Source organism: Convolutriloba macropyga, chromosome 14 (assembly GCF_964194025.1).
Source record: "Convolutriloba macropyga chromosome 14, txConMacr16.3, whole genome shotgun sequence".
Lineage (NCBI taxonomy): Eukaryota > Metazoa > Xenacoelomorpha > Acoela > Convolutidae > Convolutriloba > Convolutriloba macropyga.
In genome coordinates, this window is record NC_134481.1 from 18,754,407 (window position 1) to 18,775,825 (window position 21,419).

Below are 21,419 nucleotides of genomic sequence, written 5' to 3' on the forward strand. Positions count from 1 at the left end.
CTACTTGGATGAGAATAACACAAAGGAAACCAAGAAGTATGCACCAGTTTCTTTTGGAAGTCAAGCATTTACAACCCCACAACTCAAGTACTCAATCTACTACAAAGAATTTCTGGCACTTTATTTTGCACTCGAGCATTTTGCACATTTCATTTGGGGATCCACTAATCCAGTTGTAGTACTAACAGACAACAGAAGTCTAACTCAGTTCTTCCAATCAAAAGTAATACCCCCATCACTTTGGAACTGCTTGGACGGTGTGCTTTCCTTCAACCTAGTTATTGCTCACATACCAGGAAAAGCGAACTACGCAGCAGATTTCCTTTCGCGAGTGGAAATAGACAGAGCCGCAACCGTGTCTCTAAAGCTAAATGAAAAGATACCAGTGAGAGATATTGAAATCAACACGGAAGCCCAAATACGGAATGCAGAACTAAATTCAATTGATTGTGTGGACGAATTTTTTGAGCCTCTCTCCGAAACTGAAGCATTTATTAATCAATTGAAGCATTGTGGCCTATACGACTCATATCAAGAGAAAATGAAGACTCTTGAAGACGAAATCAAGGGATTCGTGAAGTTGTACAAGCCTGAAGTAAATGCAATTGAATACATCAATCCAGCTGATACCCTGAACGATATTTTTGAGAGAAGTCAACCAATCGATCAAAAAGCAGAGCAGATGAAAGACCATGAAATACAGAAGATTGTTAAATGGAAAGAAAATAAAACAGTAGTTGATCTAACGTATGCATCAAGAAATATGAGAAAGTATTACAAACATTTGCAAAGACTAATTGTAGAAAATGGAGTTTTATACAGACTCTTCTACGACGACGCAGGAAAAGTACTTCACCAACAGTATTGCGTGCCAGAACACTTGCGGAAAGAAGTCCTCTACAGGATCCATAACTCAAGAACAGCAGGACACAACGGAATAACAAGAACAATTCATGAGTTTAGAAAACGGTTTTATTTCCCAGGATTCACGGAACAACTAGTGGATCTGGTTAAAAACTGCTTGAAATGCTTGCAACTTGAAACAGTAAAAGAAGGCACACTGAAGCCCCCATTGCAGCCTATATCATCTCTGCAATCTTTCCCCGGAGACCAACTTCAGATTGATCTGGTTGGAACTTTCAACTCGCCAGTCTACAAATACGTCTTAAGTGGAATAGATGTATTCAGCAAATACTTATTCGCAGTCCCATTGACAAATGGAAGCGCAGATACAGTAGCAAGAGAGTTAGTGAAGTTTTTCTTCAATCGCAGCTATGTGCCAGAAACAATCGTCTCAGACCTAGGAACGTCTTTTACCTCATCTCTCATGGATGAACTGACGAAACTCCTTGAAGTCAAATTGAAGCATGCATCTCTGAAACGCCCACAGACAATTGGAGCAGTTGAACGCTCACACGGACCATTAAAAAGAATCTTGAAGCTGAACACAGACAAGCAATGGAACGACTGGCACAAGTATGTACCGTTAGCAACTTTCATACACAACACATCGTATCATACATCAATTGGATGTTGCCCCACAGCACTCTTTCATGGACGAGAACCTGTCAAACCATTGGATTTGCGATTTGCAAGAAAATCAATGGAAGCAGTCGCAGTGAACTCAGACTATGTGGTTGCATTGCAAGATGCAATGATGACAAAGTTCGAAGAGAATAAACTTCAGCTAATTGACTCCTACCAGAGATACCGCAACTACTACGACAAGAAGGCTGAAGCGAAACCTCTGAAACTACATAGCTACTGCCTCTTGTTTAACCCGAAGCTCACGTCACAAAAACCACAAATCAGCAAAGTAGCACAGGTTTGGATTCCACTTTATAGAGTTGAAAAAGTATTGTCAGACTCCAACTACATCAGAAAGATCGAACGAACTTCACACAGTGCGTGCACAGGATTCGATTACGATCTGTAAAACAACCACCGGACACGGATGATTTAGAAGTAGTAGATCCAAAACAGTTTATCCCCGACCCTTTACGTAGAGACGATAAAAGAGAACCAGAGCTCTTTGACGACCACATTGAAGATCTCATTTTCCCAACACCAACCCCAGAAGTTAAAGCCCCGAGCCCCAACAAGGCCCACAAATACGTCTTTCAGAGCCATTAGCTGCGCCGCCCCCAGCAGCCCCAGAGCCAGCCCCAGTTGCAGCGCCTATACCACTACACCAACCAATAACGACACCTAACCAAATCACGAATTCAAGTTCTGAACCAGAGTCAAGTGACGATCAAACCGCACCCCCGCCAACACCCCCAAGATTCCACAGTTCCCAACTGTATAGTAGTAGCGACGAAGCACCTCGAACTGGGAGTAACCCGCAAGAACCAAGAAATAACTACAGACTGAGAAATAGACAACCAACGACAATACAGTCCCAAACACCAAAACCATCACAACGAGTGACCTTCTCAAAAACATACCAACGTAGAAAATACTCCTCCACATCAATACCCGCTACTCAAGAGATGGAGCGCACTCCCCGGTTTCAACAAGCAAGTTCTAAAATAACAACAACCATAAGTCAAAAACGACAAGCAATCACTAGCTCGGTACAAAGATCTCAAACCTCAAGTACGCCATCAAGAGAGACAAAATTGGACCAAGTAAGAGCCAGCATCCTAAAACACAAAGGTGGAACCTCAATTCCTAGATACAGGCAGGAAACAACAAGTAGTAGAAACAGGAGGAGCAAAACACCTGAGATTAACACAGTAAACTCAAAAACTAAAGCAAAATTTATTCAGTTCGAAGGGAATATCCACAATATGAGAACCGCACTTGCCACGTGCGTCCCTAGCAATAGCACCCGCTACACAAAGCTCAACTACCATCTAGCTAGGAACCACCCTTATGCAGGTTTTTGGACCTATAAATCACCTTAATATCCCAATTGGTTCGGTACTCACAAATTTCGACCCCGAAAGTCATAAGTTTTTCTTCACCCTAGTCACAAAAAATTGCCCCCATGATACAGCCAGCTATTACGCTCTCTCCCTACCATTAACCACGCTTAAAACAACCCTCGAACGTTACAACATTAAGGAACTAGTGCTCCCAAAAGTTGGAAAAGGTCTAGATTACCTTAGAGAACGAACAGCGCTCCGGCTGATTTTCCACAAGTTCCAGAACACACCAATAACCATCTATTACCAAAATTAGCATGTCAGTCCGTTAACAGGCTACCCAGTTAATCATTAGTACCCCCCAAGCCACCTTAAAGCCAACAATTTGAAAGAAATTCGAGTTAGAAATCGACCCCTAAAAACAGAAGTTTTTTTACTGTTTTCGGATCATGACTCGTAACTGACAAAGATTTTCGGCAGCATAACCCTTACTAAAAACTTTTGTACTACTCAGGCGCTACACGCACAGAAGATTTGAGATTACTCAGACTAACAACTTCTGAGAAAACGTCTATAATTGACCAAGTAAATCCCAAAAATGCACAATTCTAATTTGTCCTGAGGCAACTGACCACCCATTAAGAGAGCAAGAATGGCAAAAATGAGCCCTGTGTATCCATCCAAAACTGCTTTATATATGTGACATACTTGGAGCCGGATGAGTTCAAGATATTATGTCATTTACACACTAATCATGAAGAAAGATTTCAAAAAATTGACGTGACATCAAAATTTCTAGAATTGCCCGTTTAACAAAGCGGTAGGATAGGCAAATGTGGGTGGGTGCATTTCGAAGCTAATGAACTGTACTACAACTTGTTCTTTCGGCTTTTTCCGATTCCGAAATTTTTTTCGAGAAAAACCGTTTTTTTTTTGACAGATGCAACACGCTCGAAAATAGACCCGAATTGCGATCCAAATCAAGTAAGTGGCCTGAGTCAAAACTGACGCATTCTCATTGGCCAAACTCTTAGTAAATGGTCCGGCTAGTACGCTAGCACGCTTAAAGGAATTATCTGAGCAAACTTCTTTATCTAATAACTAACAACCGTAAAGCCAAAATCGGAGCATGATATTCAAAATAAAAATACAAAAACTGATCACTTACCAAGTGCTACGTTTTTCGGGGATGAGCCGCATCAAAGTCTGCGATAATTGCCGGGCTCCATACACCTGCTTCTTGGTCCGTGATATCACTCAGCTTAGTCTCTTATTCAGGCTTAGACCGCTTCAAATTTGAGAGACGAGCTTTCTTTGCAGGAGGCTTTCTTGAGGAACGACTATCAAAACTAGCTAACACGTCATGGCCTACCATCTGCAAAACTTTCAAATGCGTCGTAACGTCTCGCTCTCTGTGTCTCAACATGAACCTGTCAGGCTTTCTATTCCTCAAGGGTAATTTTGCAATGGATTCACGGTAGTCCCTGACTTTCAACAGTCTGACTAAATAGTCAAGTCCGTGCAACCTGAGTTCCTGCTCGATATCACCACGGGTCATGTGCACAGCGAATCTGTCAAAGAGGACAGTAGCTCGATCAGACACTGACAAATCAATGGCTTCGTATCCAGTGACAAGATCCCAAATGATTTTGCCATCTTTGTCGGCTCGTGCTGTTAGAACAAAATGGGTGGCAAACTTCGGCTGCACAATGATGTCTCCAGGTTCGCCAATATGATAAGTTAACTGGCTGTAAAAAGAATCCAGCGGCTCCGCACTGGACGACTGACTTCCGGCCCCAAGTAAGAGATCACAAATCTGTTGATACGTTGCATATTTGCGAAGATGAGCAGCTGCAGATGGAGTTGTGGCAATTACCCATAATTTTCGGCCAGAGATTAACTTGGCAATCGATTCACCCCCGCCCCATTCAATATGAGCAGTTGTTGCCCAGTCCCCTCTTGCAGCAATACAGGCGGTGCTAGTCAGCTGGAACCCAGGGAACACTTGTAGATTGAGTTTTTCGCGAGGAAGCTCAAAGGAAATAGCTTTCGAGTCGGCGACTTGCGGCAACCCCTCAACCATCTCAGTTCCGGATTGCTGCACAACATTTACTCCTCCATGTCTCTCAACAAACTGCATTGCATCACAGCTGCCTCCATTCCAATCCTCGAGCCATTCTGACGGCCAAGAGAAAATTTCCTCAGCAATCGGACCACGAACAACAAAAGGTTGCTGGGGGAACTTTCCACTTAATGTCCAACTTGATCTAATCACCAACCGCTTCATTCCCAACTTTTCAAACGCTTCGTTCGTTTCAGCTAGCGAGAATAACTCTTTCACGTCGACAATAGGCTGTGACATACTGGTTAACATGCAATTCAATCTGAAGTAAGAACACTTGATAAGTAACACGTGCAAAAACAACTAGTTACCGCTTAGATTGATAATAGAACAACAATCAAAAACTCATGCAAATAACGTTTTATTTGTCCTTTAACAATGCAAACAAAACGCAATAAGCTATATAATAGCTAAGAAAGTAAGCACACATAGACAAAACACACATGCCATATCATGGATGAAAACTCAATCTCAATCAATCTGACTCAATCTCGCACACAGTGGATAAGAATTTAGAACAAAACAACAACCTTATCAAAACAGCAATAAAGTTCTAACACTATCTTAAATCCATGAAAGGCTCATCTGACCCCGTAAATTCTATAGACTTCTCATGCAACATTCAACTTGTAAAATCTGTGCTCACGACTAAACTATCGTCTCTTCTGTTAAATCTGCTGGTAAATTAGCATTCAAATTCTGAGTTCCATTTCCATTTCTTTCATCTGCACCGAACACGTTCCTTAGACCCTCTCGAAACAAGTAGTAGCAAATGATCATACGCAATAGTATCATCGCCGCCAGCGCACAAACAAACAGTAGGCCCACAACCCACCAATTGAATGTAGTTTCTGGTTGATTCATGTCTCCGCAGAAACTGCTTTTGGCAGAAGTCCAAACATTGATACCTGGCAGAAAAGTGCCATTAGGACAACAAACAACCATAAAGGCCAGGACAGTTGTATTGAAACACATGATCTGAAAATCTCAACCGACATTACGTAAAGTAAATACAACGTGAATTGACCCGATTGTCAACTCCCCTCTGACATGTACATGCAACTACGACCTATACTGATGCTATGACATGCCTGACGCTGCTTTAAATGCAAAATAAGATGTATGCCACAAGTACACGCACAAGTTTTCCCAAATTAGGCAACGCTACCAGAATACAAACTGAACTTCTCACTAGGTAAAACTGATCATTTTCAGTAGATATTTATTGACCACAAATATTAAAAGTAAACATCCTGAACTAACAACTCTAAACACTAATAATAAGCACGAGAACATAAATCACTTTCACAACTTATTTCATACCAATCACTTGAACATCTTCAGCACTGTTAACTTTATCTCTGGCTTTTCCTGAATTTGGAGCCTCTGCTGGCCACGCAGACGGAAGCACCCGGCCCTGATTACTTATCTTTGCGTCATCTTTCACAAAGAAACAAAGATACATTTGGCTGAAAAGTTTGTTAACGTCGAGTTTTTGATACCATTCCCGAAGTACAATTTTACTGAGAAGGAAGCTATTACTAAGATCCTTACGAAACTTTCGGAGATGTGGAAGACACCATCAGATCATTGCTCCCTGGACTTCTCAACGAATTTTAACACGTTACTGGAAAAATTCAACTTGCAGTGGATGGCGAACAAAATCCAGGAAGAGACAAACGCTGCGGCAAAAGAAGTGAAAATTCTACGATCCGAAACATCTGAATTCTTGACACCAGCAGATGAAGACAGCACCCGGACCAGACGCTCATCTGACGCAGTTGGTGCATCAGTGCTAGCAGGGATCGGACTCTTTGGACCCGGAATTGTCATGAATGCGCTAAAATGCGGAGTCAGTGGAATTTTTGGCGGCTGCCAAGACTACGGAAGAGAAAACGCAGAAAACATTGACCGAGTCTCAGAATTCACTTCAGTACTGACAGATCACGTTTTACAGTTCAAGAAAGAATCGAACAAGAAGTTCTACATGATCTCCGACGAGCTGAAAGAAATCACGAAGATACAGATGGAAATGGCGGAAAATCAAAATAAGAACTGGAAAGTGGTAGAAAAACAGTTTGAAATCTTCGAAAAGAACATCCACATTTTGAGAGATTGTGAACAATTGCTCTTTTCGAATCAAAAGCTAAACTTCAACTTTGACACCATCGCATCTCTTCTTTCAGTCATCTACGCAGACATCAAAAGCTATCGATCGGCACTGTACGCCTACAAGGTTAACATCCTGAACTCAATCCCAATCCTACTGGGAAAACGATTACCGATGTCACTTGTACCGAAAGATTCACTGAATGCCATTCTGGATTCAGTGCATGATAGTCAAAAGCATGCGAGTGACAGACTTTCACTAGCCATACCGATGGCTGACTTGCTGTCCCACTATGACGCACAGTTGCTGACAGAGGTGTCATCAATCGAGCAAGGTCTACTCCTGACATTGTCGATACCCTTAGCATCGAGTCAGACTGCATTTGACGTCTACAAGGCACACCTTCTGCCGATGCCAGGGCCAGATACCAATGAAGCCATTCAATGGGTAATCGAAGGACCATACCTCGCTGTGACCGAGAATACAATGGAGACAACTGTACTAAGTAACGAACAGTTTGCAAATTGCCTCGGATCAGCGCGTTACAGGGTATGCCATGAGACGATGGAAACCCATCTAGCTCAATCTTCATGTCTTGCAACGCTGAAATTTCACAGCACGATGACAGCAATGTCAGTGTGTGACACTGAGAAAGTAATACTCCCTACGCCAGAAAAAGCAACAAACTTAGGATATGGAATCTGGCTACTGACATCAGCATCCGACTCGTTCGTGCTTCGTGAACACAAAGTCGGAGACACGTCAACAACAGGACAGGAATTCAAAGGCTGTCATGTATGTGTAATAACACTTGAATGTGGGACGCAACTGATCAGCAGAAACATCAAAATTCGAGCAGATTTGACAAGTTGCGAAATACTCGCCGCAAAACGAATTAACGTTGCACTGCCTGATCCACTCCAGTACTTAGTTGGAGTCGTACCAGAGATAGCAGACCTCCCCTACTACGAAACAAAGGCAGATGCGAACATCGCCCTGATCCACCGAGTGAAAAAGCAAATCGCGATGAACAGAAATATTGAATCACATCAGCTCGCTGAAATCGCAAAACCAATTGCGACCGAGATGCAAATGCTGAAACCGACTCTGGTGAATAAACTAAACAAGTATGTGCCCATCAAAGTTTCCCTGTCTCACATACTCGCAATATGGGCATACCATCGCTTCGTGCTTATTCGCCGCTACCTCCCGGCGTTCCTGAATAGCTACATGGGCCACCCTACAGGACTAGAACTTCAAGTGCCACACCCGCCTAAATCAGAACCCTTGGAACAAGCGTCAACATCTGAACGAGGACAGCCACTTTCGGCGACAATCGCAAAACAAGTTGTTGACACTTCAAAAGCAGCAATGCCAGTCCAAAGAAAATAGCATAAAATGCTGCAAACATTCTTCTCAACAATGAAGTTATCCTCCGAGCGGCAGTCGAATACGTCGCTGAGACAAAAAGAGCAGAACGAACCCCGGGAGAACCGAGCCGCAGCGCCAGCACACTCACACTCGGAGATCTGCAACCCGAGGAACGAGGAAGAAAGCATGAGACAGAAGACGTCAGTGAATCCACTTTCTAAGTTCCTTGGCTTGCTTCTTCACTATCATATTGAGATAACGTGCTTATATGTAAAAAAAAATCTGGGCTTAAAAAAATATATATGTAACATAATATATCTTGGGTGGCGCTTAACCTTTTATCCAAACTTTATATATATTTTCTAAATTCCATGCAAAAATTTTCCATAGAAAGTTTTCAAAAAAGTGTGGTTGTGTGATACTCCATAAATGGGTATCTAATAAACAACCCAAACTTGGGTATTTATCTTGGTATTTATTATTTATGTATTTGTTAAAGCCATATATGATTTGCTAAAGCCGCAGTATATATTTGTTAAGCCATATGCGGATATTGTAAATACGGATATAACAAATTGTGTATTTGATATGTGCATCTATTGTAATGAATTAATATACACTCTCACTCGAGAGATTCCACTAGAGAGAACAAGTTGGCCTAAATTGAACATTCTATCACTATCTCTGTTGCATTGACTCAAAGCTCACAAATGAGAATCGTCGACCCTGCTCCGAAGAAATAGACCGCTTGACTAAAACACCCTAAAATTAAGGAAGACTAGACACTTTACCAATCAACGAAAATGCTATATTACAACGAATGGTCTTTCTAAATGGACAAAGTCTTATCAATGAGATTTTTGAATCGTTACATTGTGTTTTCCAATCCTTTGCCGATTTTTATGCCCCAAAGTATATATTTTAATCAAATTTCATGCTGTCCGTTCTTTGATTATGATCTAAAAAGACTTCAGAAAAGCAGTTGGTTACCAGAAAGTAATTATAAGAGAACTAAGACTGGAAAAACTTTTGCCGAAAAGAATCAATTTTATACAAAAAATGTCTATTTTACAAAAAAGAATAATTATTTCAAGGTAAAACTTGGGAATACTATCAAAGAAAAATCGACAGAAATTTTTAGTTTTACATATTTTAACAGGCAGCATGACTCCCTATGTGCAGCTCAGAGAAAAAGATGGTCTTGAACCCGAAACATTTTCGAGTTATCGAAATGAGAGCAATTTTTTGTTCGTATTAAAAATTTTTGAACGCCATGTACGCCAATCAGTGAAGCCCCTATGTCAACAAATCTAGAAAGAAAGAAAGAATAAATTTCTCCTTTTTATGATAAAATAAATCAATTTAAATCAACAATTTGATTACTTAGATTATTACCAACATTATTATATATCATAATAACAAAAGATATCTCGGAGAGGACAGATAGACGGGGCTATTAAACCCACCTAGCATCTGCCCTGGCTAAACTTAAATAGTTAAGAAGAGAAAAAAACGATAACTTAAATTTTTGATGCTGAAAACAGAAACGGTTTTTAAGCTCCAAAACAATTATATTTTTTGAACTCTATACCTACTACGCTATCACTGTATGCTGTGTCTTGATTTCCGAGAGTAACGCTGATTCCTGGCAAATATAAATAAAAGAAAGTAAAAATAAAAAAAAAATTCTGCAATTCGAATTTCTTCGTCGATTTTCTATGTGTAGACTTCGTTATTTTCCAAAAATAATACCATTTTTGAGGCCTCGGCACTTACAAAGTAAGTGCCGTAACAATTTTTGACTAGAGTTCATCGAATAGAAAAATTGAAAGAAAAAAAATTGGAGGGTGGTGGGCAAGGAAAAAAAAATTGACCTGCATGTAAAAAAATCTGCCTATCGAAGCTACCATTCTGCTGAAACTGCTGTCCTGCGATCAACTAGAATTGAGAAATGTTTGGAAGAATTTAAGTTTAGTAACCATGGCACCTGATCGGCAAGCAGTTATTGAAACTCTTAATCACAGAGCTCTACTAAAAGTTTTTGAAATGTGGATCGCGCTCAGAGGGTTTGTACTTCATTGGCTCCAATTGTTGCTCTCTGGTAAAGCCGGTCTTAAGAGTACTGGAGTTCCCCCAGTTCTCATCCTTGGACCCCTCCTCTTCACTATTTCAAACCAATGGGAAACGTGATGAGACAAACGCTAATCGGCTACTAAGTCTGTGCTGATGACTTGTTGTTTTTTACGAATGTTTTTTTTAGGTAACAAAGATAGTAATTCAGAAACGCAAGATGTTACTTAAAAATTAAATGTAATATGTTACATAAAAAATTTTGAATAAGTTATTAGAAATTGTTTTTAGAAAGAGTTTTCAAAAGAAGCAAATTTAAGTTATGTGAGACACATTTTGTCACATTTCAAAAATCTTTTGATAAGTTATCTGCGAGGCTTGAGTTCCTATAAGTTCCGTTTTTAATCGTGAAGCGTTACTGAGTTGTCCTTGTGTTAACTTTGATTTTGACGAGGTTCGTTTCTTTCTAGCTGGATTTTACTTTTTTCTAAGCTTGCGTCGCAGCTCACGATAAGCGTCATCTGCATAGTGGATCAACAGCTGACTTGTTATGGAGATGGCCTCTGGGATAATGCTCTTTTAAACTGTAATTTGATGTCAAATCCTACTAGTGAATGAGCTATACACGGATTTTTAAAATGCGGATTTTTAAAATGCTTATTGTGGCCTGTTTTCAAACAGCCGATAAGCCTTGAGCGATGATTTGATTTGATGATACTTCGTGAGTACCTGCCGAAAACGCGTTTATGATATATTATTCCAGTGTTCGCTATGAACACTTTAAGTGCTTGCATGATTATGTAATATGTAGGGAAACTCTACTCTTTGGCGAAGTTCGTATAAATACAATGATGGAGATAGACATTACTACCATTAAAGCTGGATTTAGAGTAACATAGATCTTTTTAAATTATAAAAAAAACTTTATGTTGGACATTGACTGTCTATTCCAGTGTTCGGGATGAGCACTGAAAGTGAGTCCACAAATGGCCACGATGTCCAAATGTCCTCTACACCAGGCGTACACAAGAGTAGCAATGGAGTTGTGTACCCAGTGTCCTTCTCACAGCCAGTTGTGACCCTTTACCCTCTGGCAAACTACACTTTCGGCACTAAGGAACCACTCTTCGAAAGAGATACCAATATTTCACAGAGGTAAATTCAGGTGGAAAGGTAGAAAATTAATTGTGTAAGGGGGTGTATTTGTGAATTTTATTATCAAGTAAATTAAGGTGGATGAATGAGTCATGGGTAGTTTAAGTAAGTTGACTGAAACAATCCGAACTTGAATAAAGCACTGAATAGTGAACAAAACCGCGTATGATGACGATTTGCGACATGAACAAAAACAACTTTGTTTTTGCTCCAGTCTTTAATTTTGTTCAGCATTTGAACCACTACATTTTTTAACGCGTTTCATTTCCTCTTTCAAATTCACTTCAAATCTTCTTTCAAATAAGGGTAGGAAGATTTCGGAAAAAGACTCGAAGTAGAAACTGGGCTAGACTGACTCACGACTCAAATTAGGAAATCGTTGTCAGCATGTGAATACAGTATGCAGCAACGATGCAAAAAGCTCAGCCACTTAATGTCCTCCGTGCTTTACCTGTTTATCCCGTTTTCGGATGAAAAGTTAAAATCGGTCACCCGAAAAATCGCATAAAAGACCACAGGACTAACATAACGGCTATAAATTTTGACAGCAATTAATCACAAAAAATCGAGCCCAGGTGCCCGCAAAAAAGTAACGATGAGGGGGCTAACTGTCGTCAACGTCGAAGCAGTTTAAATTTTTCCATGACCCTCTGGTTTTCCCGAAGACTACTATTTTCGTCGTTTTTTTTTCAAAAATCCAATTTCAAAATATTTACCAGGAGTTTTGGCGTCCGATAGTTACTGTCGTTCAAGCTGCAGAATTACTTTGTGCACACCAGCATGGACCACTAAGTTTTTCTTCTGATCTCACAGTTTTGGAAACTGTTTTTTGAATTATACAAAATGGTCCCTTAACTATTTTGCAGAACCATGTAACTTTCTTTTTTGTCATGAAATGTTTGACACAAAAGTTAGGCATTTAATGTGCTGATTTTGTTTCAAAGAATATAACTTGGTTTTTCCTTTCGAGAAATTACAGTCAGTTTACAACCATTTTCATGACAGTTTATCAGACAGTGTGGCTTTTTGCGTCGTTTATCGTTAACGTCGGCGTTTCCCGCGGCTTGTGCATTGACTCTTGTGTATTACCAAAAATATGATAATACAACTTTTCCAATAAATCTTGGGATTATTTGTCGTTTTCTTCGTCCATCTGTACACATGTTTGGCATAGTTACAGACGCTCGGTTATCAGCTTGACGTTGACTCGTGGTCTCTCGCCACAACACAGCAATGATTGAAGCAGCTTAAATAAATATGTTTTTGCCAAACAAGAACAAACTTTCGATGCCAGTTGTCAACAGCCTCATTTGCAATTAGTTTTATTCATTTTATATTTGCATATGGTAAAGAGGTGTATGACAGGGAAGAAGCTTGCTATTTTGTGGCTTGTATTTAGGTTCCAGCGTATGCGAGATGAATTCGAGACAACAGGGATGAGGCGGAGTGTAGAAGGAGTCCTGCTAGTCCACGAACACAATCTCCCACATGTTTTACTTCTTCAGATAGGTGTGTATTGAACATTTTGACATAATAACTATTTCACCTTAAAGTATGACGACATATGCCACTGAAAGGACATGCTCTTCTCAGTAGAGCTAGCCCAATGACAAATTACGTAAAGTTGAAAATTGATTAGCCCAATTTAATTCTCGGAATGCACAATAGTTCAAATTCCTCATGATCAAAAGTATCATCTTTTCGAATTGTTCAACTTGTCGGTGGAGTCAACAAAATATTGATACTTGTTTTTTTTTTCAGTGTTTTGGTTATGTCACCACAAATTCCAAAGTTTGTCGACGTCATGCTTTCAAACCGTTTTGTAAAATTACTGGGTACATTTTGCATTGAGCGCAGTTTTTTATAATCAATCAATTTTTCTCTTGTAAAAGACAAATGCGCAGTGTTTAATATAGTTTATATACAATGAAGTGAGATGTTGACTAAAGCGTTTACTAGAGTCTTACTTCCAGATTATGTAATAGAATGGAAAGGCTGAATGCAAGAGCGCGATTCTATTTTGGACCACTTTATTTTTCTGTTTGTTCCGAAGCTTTCAGAAAAAGCAAAATACCACCGGAAGTATCTTTTTTTTAAAAAAAATACAATTGCAATCAACGGTTGTGGTCTTACGTTCCTTCTGGACATAGAGAACAGTTTAATGTGGTCATAAAAATAGTTTCTCATTTCAGGTGCATCGTTTTTCAAACTGCCCGGCGGTGAGGTGAAACCAGGTGAAGAACCCATAGATGCTTTGCGACGTCTTCTGAACGACATCCTGGGCAAGCCAGACTCATCAGTTCCTGGAGAAAACAACCAGTCGTCAGATCAAAACCCAGATCAGAGTGGTCTCGATGACTCACCGCCCCCGTCCAGCTGGGTTATACAACAACTCCTGGCACAGTGGTGGAGGCCTAATTTTGAACCCCCGCAATATCCATACATTCCGGCGCATATTACCCGACCTAAGGTTAAAGAATAATAATAAAAATTAGGTTACTGGAATTGGTATTGCAACCTGTACTATGTTCGCTATTTTTACTTTTTCAGTGAATACAATCGGTCGAATTATACACGACAAAACAACTTGCTGGTGCTATCATGAAACAGATGCGTTTTATCTAAGCCATGACAAGTTGGTCCTTAACTAGAGTTTCCCCCACAAAAAGTAGAAAATAGAATTATTGTCAACTAATTTTCGGGAAATCCGGTCAAGTTTTCAAAATGTTTTTGTTTGGCTGAAGAATTTTATGTCAACAAGGAGGATCGGCAGTGTGCCATTTCACATATATTTCCATGTTTTCAACGCATCAATTGTAGAAATTAAAATCAATCTCTGGAGTCGTTAAAACCCAATATGTTGACTTTTGCCGTAAAGTTTTCGCGTGCTTTTTAGAATATTTTTGAATATAGTTTGTGTCATACCATAAGAACTGCTTTGGGAGCAAATGTATTTCGAACGTCACTTAGGTATTATTAATTGCTCTCAAATGAAGTTTGAGGCAGTTATTGTCGTCGTGGATGTCTTCTTGTTTTTATACATCATTTTTAGTTGGCCGTTTTGACTTTTTCGCCCTTCAGTTTTCGAATTTGCCAGATCTAAATTGTTCTCTCGTTTAGAATTTAAGAATGTTATTTGCCTTGTGTTTTCCTAATGTCTTTCAGGTCAAATATTTCTAAATTTCTCAAACCGGTTTTTTCCATAGCATTTAATAGAGAAGTAAATTTTTGTGCATATCAGTTTTTGTCCATCTTATAAGTTATAGCTATTTTTCAACATTACAAAATATGTTCTACATAATGCGAAAGTAGGTGGTTTCAAGATTTCGCATTGAGTTTTCTCAGACAAATCTTTATAATGGTTTCTAAATGCTTCACTGATGTTATTACTGAAATTTTTCGCGTGATAACGATGGTTTAATTTTTTACCAAATACCTAGTTAACTTTGCTGGGGCAGAGAATAATTGTTTTGAGACAGACAATGTTTTCGGCTACGATTATGGAATTCTTCTGGCTATGCCGTCAAGATTTTTTGCTATAACCATTTGACGTCAAGAAAACTTAAAATCTGAATTTTGTTCATTCATTGATTCATTCATTAATTCTTTTATGCAATGTTGGCTGAATTGCTTGCGTGACGTCATTTATCACTCTCAGTGGAGTTTTCTGTTCATTAAAGTGATTAAGTTTTTGTTCACACGTGATTCACCTAACTCTTAGATATGACTTTCCTCTATCAAATTAACTTTTTTAAACTTGGTTTCAAGATCATAAGATCAACTGAGTGTGTGATTATTTTTCTCAGTGGTTTTTGGTTCATTAAACTGATTAAGTTTTTGTTCGCGAGTGACTTACTTCACTCTCAGACATGACTTTCCTCTATCAGATTAACTTTTTTTTACTTGTTCAAGATCATAAGATCAATTGCGAGAAGGTTAGTTGAGCGCAGCTTATAGAAGCAGCAATAGGTAGCAATATTACATCTCAGCATTTAATAAAAAAGAAGAGGAATTTCTTTTTTTGGGTTTGTTTTTTGTAATCTTTTTGAAACCGCAGATCTACGAAGTCGTAGATCTACAGTTTAGGCTATTTTCTGGCAACCTGTCAGCTATGCTTACCCACGGCTAGACAGTTGAATTCAAACCTCCTCTCTTTATGATTGAATGAGGTTAGAATAAAGAACATAGATCATGTATAATGATAATTTAACAAATTTGGTTTTCCGAATATTGATTGGATCTCCCTCCTATATAAAAGGCATGTCCTATATAAAAGGCATGTGCAGTAAAGGCCACTCTTTAAAGATAAACCGCTTAACGAGCTTGAGTGATAAGCAAAATAAAGGAAAGGTTTGCATGATAATCTATCTTTTTAAGATGTTAATCTTGTTTTTGGTAGATGTTTCTTAGATGGTGAAACTTTGTGTAAAGACTTGTCAAGTCAGGGGCAAGAAGTCTTGTGTAAATATACGCACAAGCAAACAGCATTTGTTCGACGAATTTTCAGATTTTCAAAATCCTGTAAATTTAGATTTTAAGACTTTACGGCACTGTGATTTCATAATATTACGCTCAAAATATAAAGTCGTTGCATGTCAAAATACCAATTATAGATTATTATTATTAGTAGTAGTAGTAGTAAAAGACTTCAATTGACCAATTTATGGATTTTAATACAACACATCAGAAAGATCTATGCATATGGTACAAACAAGAAAATTTATCTATAGCTATTACAACTAGGGAAAAAAATTAATTACTAAAATTAAGAACGGCAAAACGCACAACGGCATTTAATGGACCAACTACAGGTCACGTCCGGATTAAACTTTGAGTCACGCAGTGTGCAGAAAAAAGTTTTCAGTAAAACTTTGTAGTTGGCTGGTGGCCTCAGGATGTTGAAGTTACCAGTGTCGCTGAAATCATTCACATAAATTTGTACCCGCTTAAAAAGTGATTTAGCTGTCAGCTGCTTTTTCGTGGGGCTCACTACAATATTATCATGAGAGTTAGTTCGAAGCATTGTAGAATATGTCTTGATAGAGAAAAAGTCCTCGAATTTTATGCACGTATTGCCCAAAACAATGGAAATAAAGAAGCGAAGATCGCGTTCAATCAGTTGATAGCATATCGGAGTACTATTTGACGCACGAAGATGTGTGTTGTAGTCATTCCTTCCATAGCACCAGCGTAAACCCTTCCAAGAAAAAATTTTCTAATAATCTAAGCTGGCTGATATCAGCAAACCACGCTTGAGAACCATAAAGCAGAATTGAATGAACACAGGCAGAATATAAATTATACTTGACGCTGTTCGGTAAGCTGTAAGGCACATTATGTCGAAGATAATTAAAACTTCTCTGAGCTTTCGCCAGCTTGGTCCTAACATGAATACTCCACTTTAAGTTACTTGAGATTTCTATGCCTAAGTCACTTTTTTTTCAACTTTTCGTATCAAATTGGACCCAATACTCAAACCACTATCGCAATTTTCAGATACTTGAAGATACACACATTTGTCAACGTTGAAGGTAAGATCATTATCGGCAGCCCAAGCAAATAGCTTAGTGAGGTCTTTCTGGCATTTGTTAAACATGTCTTCTCCCGCACATGCCAACTTTGTGTCGTCTGCAAATCAGAAACAGCTTGAGAATTCCGGTACGGACAGCATGTCGTCAATATACACAAGAAACAGCAACGGTCCTAAGACACTGCCTTGAGGAACTCCACTAGTAACCATCATTTCATCTGATAAAGTCCCATTGACACTTACTCGTTGCGATCTATCACTTAAGTAGGAATAAATAAGTTTTAAAAAACTGTTATCAAGGCCATATAAAGCTAACTTGTCAAGAAAAATAGCATGGTTAACGGTGTCAAAAGCCTTAGCAAAGTCCAGGTAAATTAGGACTTGCTCGACGATATCGTCAAAATTGGAATACAGCTCGTCCAAGTAAATAATCAATTGAGTTATTGTTGAATGCCCTCTTCGGAATCCATGTTGACAACTGTTCAATTTGTATCGTAGTCGCGAGTAAAGAAAATCAAAAATAAGCTTTTCCATCACCAGGGATAATCGGGGTAACAACGATATTGGTATGTAGTTTTCGATATTGTTTCTGGACTCTTTATTATGAATCGGGGTCTCAAATGCACCTTTCCAGAGCCGAGGCCATTTGCAGTTAAGAATTATACGGGAAAACAATGAGTGAATTAAGGGCCCAAGAGAAGCAGAGCAGTACTTCAGTACAAAGGGCGGAATTCCATCCGCTACGGCATTTGAGCTCATAGTCAATGTTTCAAGTAGTTTGACGGTCTCCGAGATGGTATAAACTAAATCACCGAGGTGAATATTGGCACTTGGGGTATCGATGGGAGCTACAGAGAGAGAGGATTTCTTATACACCGAATGGAAGAAAAGATTGAATAGATTGGCTTTTTCAATATCAGATTCAGCAAGCCGATCCTGATAAATCATCTCGTTAGGAAAAGAGCTGCGTCCACTTTTCAACATTTTAAAAGCATCGTTCGTGCTGAATGTTTTTGTTGACTGAAGAAAAGACACTTTATCGAGCTCAACAAAATCCATCACCTCTTTTTTCAGCTTATCTAATTTGTGCTTCGAACTCAATTGTCGTTTAGCGGTCTCTAGTTTATTAATAGAGTGCATCGTCAGTGAACTGTAATAAAAAGGAAACAATTTGCGCTTTTTGCGTTTTCGAACAAGACATGAAGAGATTACATCTACTAATGTCTTTAATAAGAACTCACTAGTGCTTTGCAGACTAGATACTGCCTCAAAGTCAATTAAATCGATCTTGCTTTCTAACATATTTTGGTTGAAGCCACTCGCTGAGAATTCGGAGGAGAACGGAGCCACGTAGCATGGTAAATAATCGTAACTAATAATGAGGGGATAGTGATCTGAAAAAGATGCCGGCAGCACTTCATAGTCAAAAGCATCAGGTTGAGATACGAAAACCAGATCTAGTATATTACCCCTCTTGTGTGTAGGAGATCTAATAATCTGTTCTAAAAGCAACTCCTGTGTCATCGAGTCAAGTAAAGACTGATCAACAGAGATCGCGGTGGTGTTACTTTCCCAATTTACATTAGGCAGATTAAAATCACCTATAGCCACAAATTTCGACTCTTGAGACGATGCATCCGTCTCTTTAAAATTATTGTGCAGATCGAGAATACAATTTTCTGCAAAAGATGCTGTTGTAAAATACTTTGATCCCCTAGGGGGTAGGTACACGAGGACTAGGCCAATTTGAAGAAAACAGTTACTAAACACGCTGCTAACAAAAAAATCACCAATTTTCAAACTCGGAATTCTGAAGAGCTCCAAAAAAGAATCATGCGCGGCAAGCAAAATACCTCCGTGTTTTCCTTGGTTTCGATCACTTCTAGCAACAACGGTGTAAGGCATTCCACAAAATACGACTGAATCTGGTATTGAATCATCTATTCATGTTTCAACGAGGCAGACTAAGTCTGGGCATTCTTGTGAGAGCAGTTGATATATTGAGACGTCGTTCTAAACTAAGGATGCTTTGCACGTTGAGAAGTAAACACTTCAGGATATTTTTGACAGTCTGTGTCAGATAACGCGGTAGTCAAACCCGTTTTTCAATTACTTGCCCTTTTCTTATTACGAAAGCTTTGTCAGAGTATTTATTTTCAAGTGAGCGTTTCTCAAGTCTAAGCTGATATTGAGCTTCACGTTCCGATTTTGTAAGATCAAGATCGACAAATACTGTTGAATATTCACTGGTATCTTTCAGTTTGGCCGAATTACGAAGAAATTCTTTTCGTTTCAATAGGCACTTGAATTTGACCAGGAGAAGCTGCCGACCGATTTCACTGGCTTTGCCGATTCTCTTCGTTTCAATTTGATTGCTCTGAATATCAACCTCGACAGATCGGGCAATTTTAGTAACAACTTCATGATCATTGATTGAGCTGATAGGAGTAGTTCCTTTTGATAATTAAGTTTGATTTTTTGCTTTCTTGTTCATGCTGTTCTTGGCGTATTTCTCTCGCAATGCATGACCGCGCCTTGTTTTCTTTTGTTAGGTTGTCTAAAAGCACACTTGAGTAACTTTTTGGCTCCTTCTGCTGCCTACTGGAGCAGAAACCACAAATGAAAGTCTTGCTACAGTCGAAATTTTTCGGTAGAATAACTTTGGTTAGAACGGGACATGCTTCAGTACTACATGCCATTTCTTTCTCCATGGAGCAATCTTTCGACAGCTGACCTCTCGTTGGCATTCTCAAAACAAAAACTAATCCTAGGTCTAATAAACACACAACACCACTGTAACAGTGCAACTCAATTAATGAAAAACAAAATGTCACTGAACCACTGCAAGTAGATGAGTGTCTATGGAACCAATACTGGCACCGACGACAAAGAAAGCAAAGGTGATGAAAAATAAAAACGAAGAGTTAAGGAGCCTATGGAACCAATGCTGGCACCGACGGCAAGCTTAACAAATGATTTTATTTAATAAGTAGCCTCAGGAACCAATACTGGCACCGACGGCAAATGTCGCATCTGGGAATAAACAGCAACAGAAAGTGCCCGTCAAGCTAGGAACGACGGGTCTTTGGAATATAATCCTGTGGAACCAATGCTGGCACCGGCGGATTTGCTTTGTTTAAGTCCCTCAATTTGATCTGAAATTACACAGTTTGTAAATTTGTCCAGTGGTCTATTTAATAAGGTTATCACAACAATTAGGGTAGAATTACAAGGTTGAATTACAATTTCCTTTACAAGGTAGAATTATATTCTACCTTGTAAAGGAAACAGTTCTGAAATAAATGGTAGAATTGATTTCAGGAGCACAAGTTTCTCTACCTGGTGCAGATACCCTCCAAGGCTCTCTTTTCAGTGCCACGCAATTACAAACTAGTAGCTGCTCCTCTCTTCGAGCTATACGACAACTCACCTGGCTACGGACCCATCATCTCTAGTTTACCCAATGTGTTGTCAAGAATGCATTTCAAGTTTGTCTGATAATTAGCATCATAAATGGTGTCCAAGCGTAATGCTTCGGTTCCGCAATCTTTAAGTTATATCATGTATTCTGTTAATGGCGGTCAGATAACGTAGCAACAACTTCTTCTTGCAAATTTAGTTTTATTTAAGCTAGAAATGTTTGGAAGCTTGTAGAAAAAGTGGACTTAAAGCAACGTCAACTTTTTCGGCTATAGTACGATTCCCTTGGATCATAGATGTATTTCTAGTATATAATGGCTCTAAATGCAATGTAATTGTTCTCCTTTGTTCTCAATTGCTTTGAATTAAATATCTCTATTATATCCTTTTCTTCATGCTCACGTGGTTGTGTATTCTCGAAATAAGATTTACTCGGCATAGCTTAAAGATCGGTCCTTTAAAACAGCTTCCTCTGAAGGTTCCTCTTTTACTCTCGAAAGCTCTTTTTAACGAGTTAAAAGATGTCAAATTGTTTTCGAAAAAGTTGGTAGTTTTTTTCTTGTGAGTTTACTCTACATCCAATCGCTCGGACTGTGTGCTTCTTTCGGCCATAATAAAGTTTACTAATAGCTGGGTCAATTACGCTAGATCATGTTCCAATTGTGAAAAATGAGCAAATATGATGCAGCAGATATTTTGTGGCTTTGAACCGTTTTTTTATTCAAGTTTTTACTTAATTAGGTTTTCGGTACCTGGAACCTCTTGCGCTGA

The 21,419-nt window shown here is 39.0% G+C and overlaps 1 protein-coding gene across 1 annotated transcript in view; it reads left to right on the plus strand.

Annotated features, from left to right (window-relative positions):
• The window catches only part of LOC142353449 (cleavage and polyadenylation specificity factor subunit 5-like), a 44,617-nt gene extending 23,586 nt beyond the window's left edge, over positions 1–21,031 (plus strand). Inside the window, exons 4-7 of the mRNA XM_075405696.1 lie at positions 11,497–11,698; positions 13,098–13,207; positions 13,891–14,168; positions 20,550–21,031. Of these exons, the coding sequence (XP_075261811.1) occupies positions 11,497–11,698; positions 13,098–13,207; positions 13,891–14,168; positions 20,550–20,726 (767 nt within the window). The 3' untranslated portion in view covers positions 20,727–21,031. The remainder of the gene's footprint in view (positions 1–11,496; positions 11,699–13,097; positions 13,208–13,890; positions 14,169–20,549) is intronic.
• The last annotated feature ends 388 nt before the right edge of the window (positions 21,032–21,419 follow it).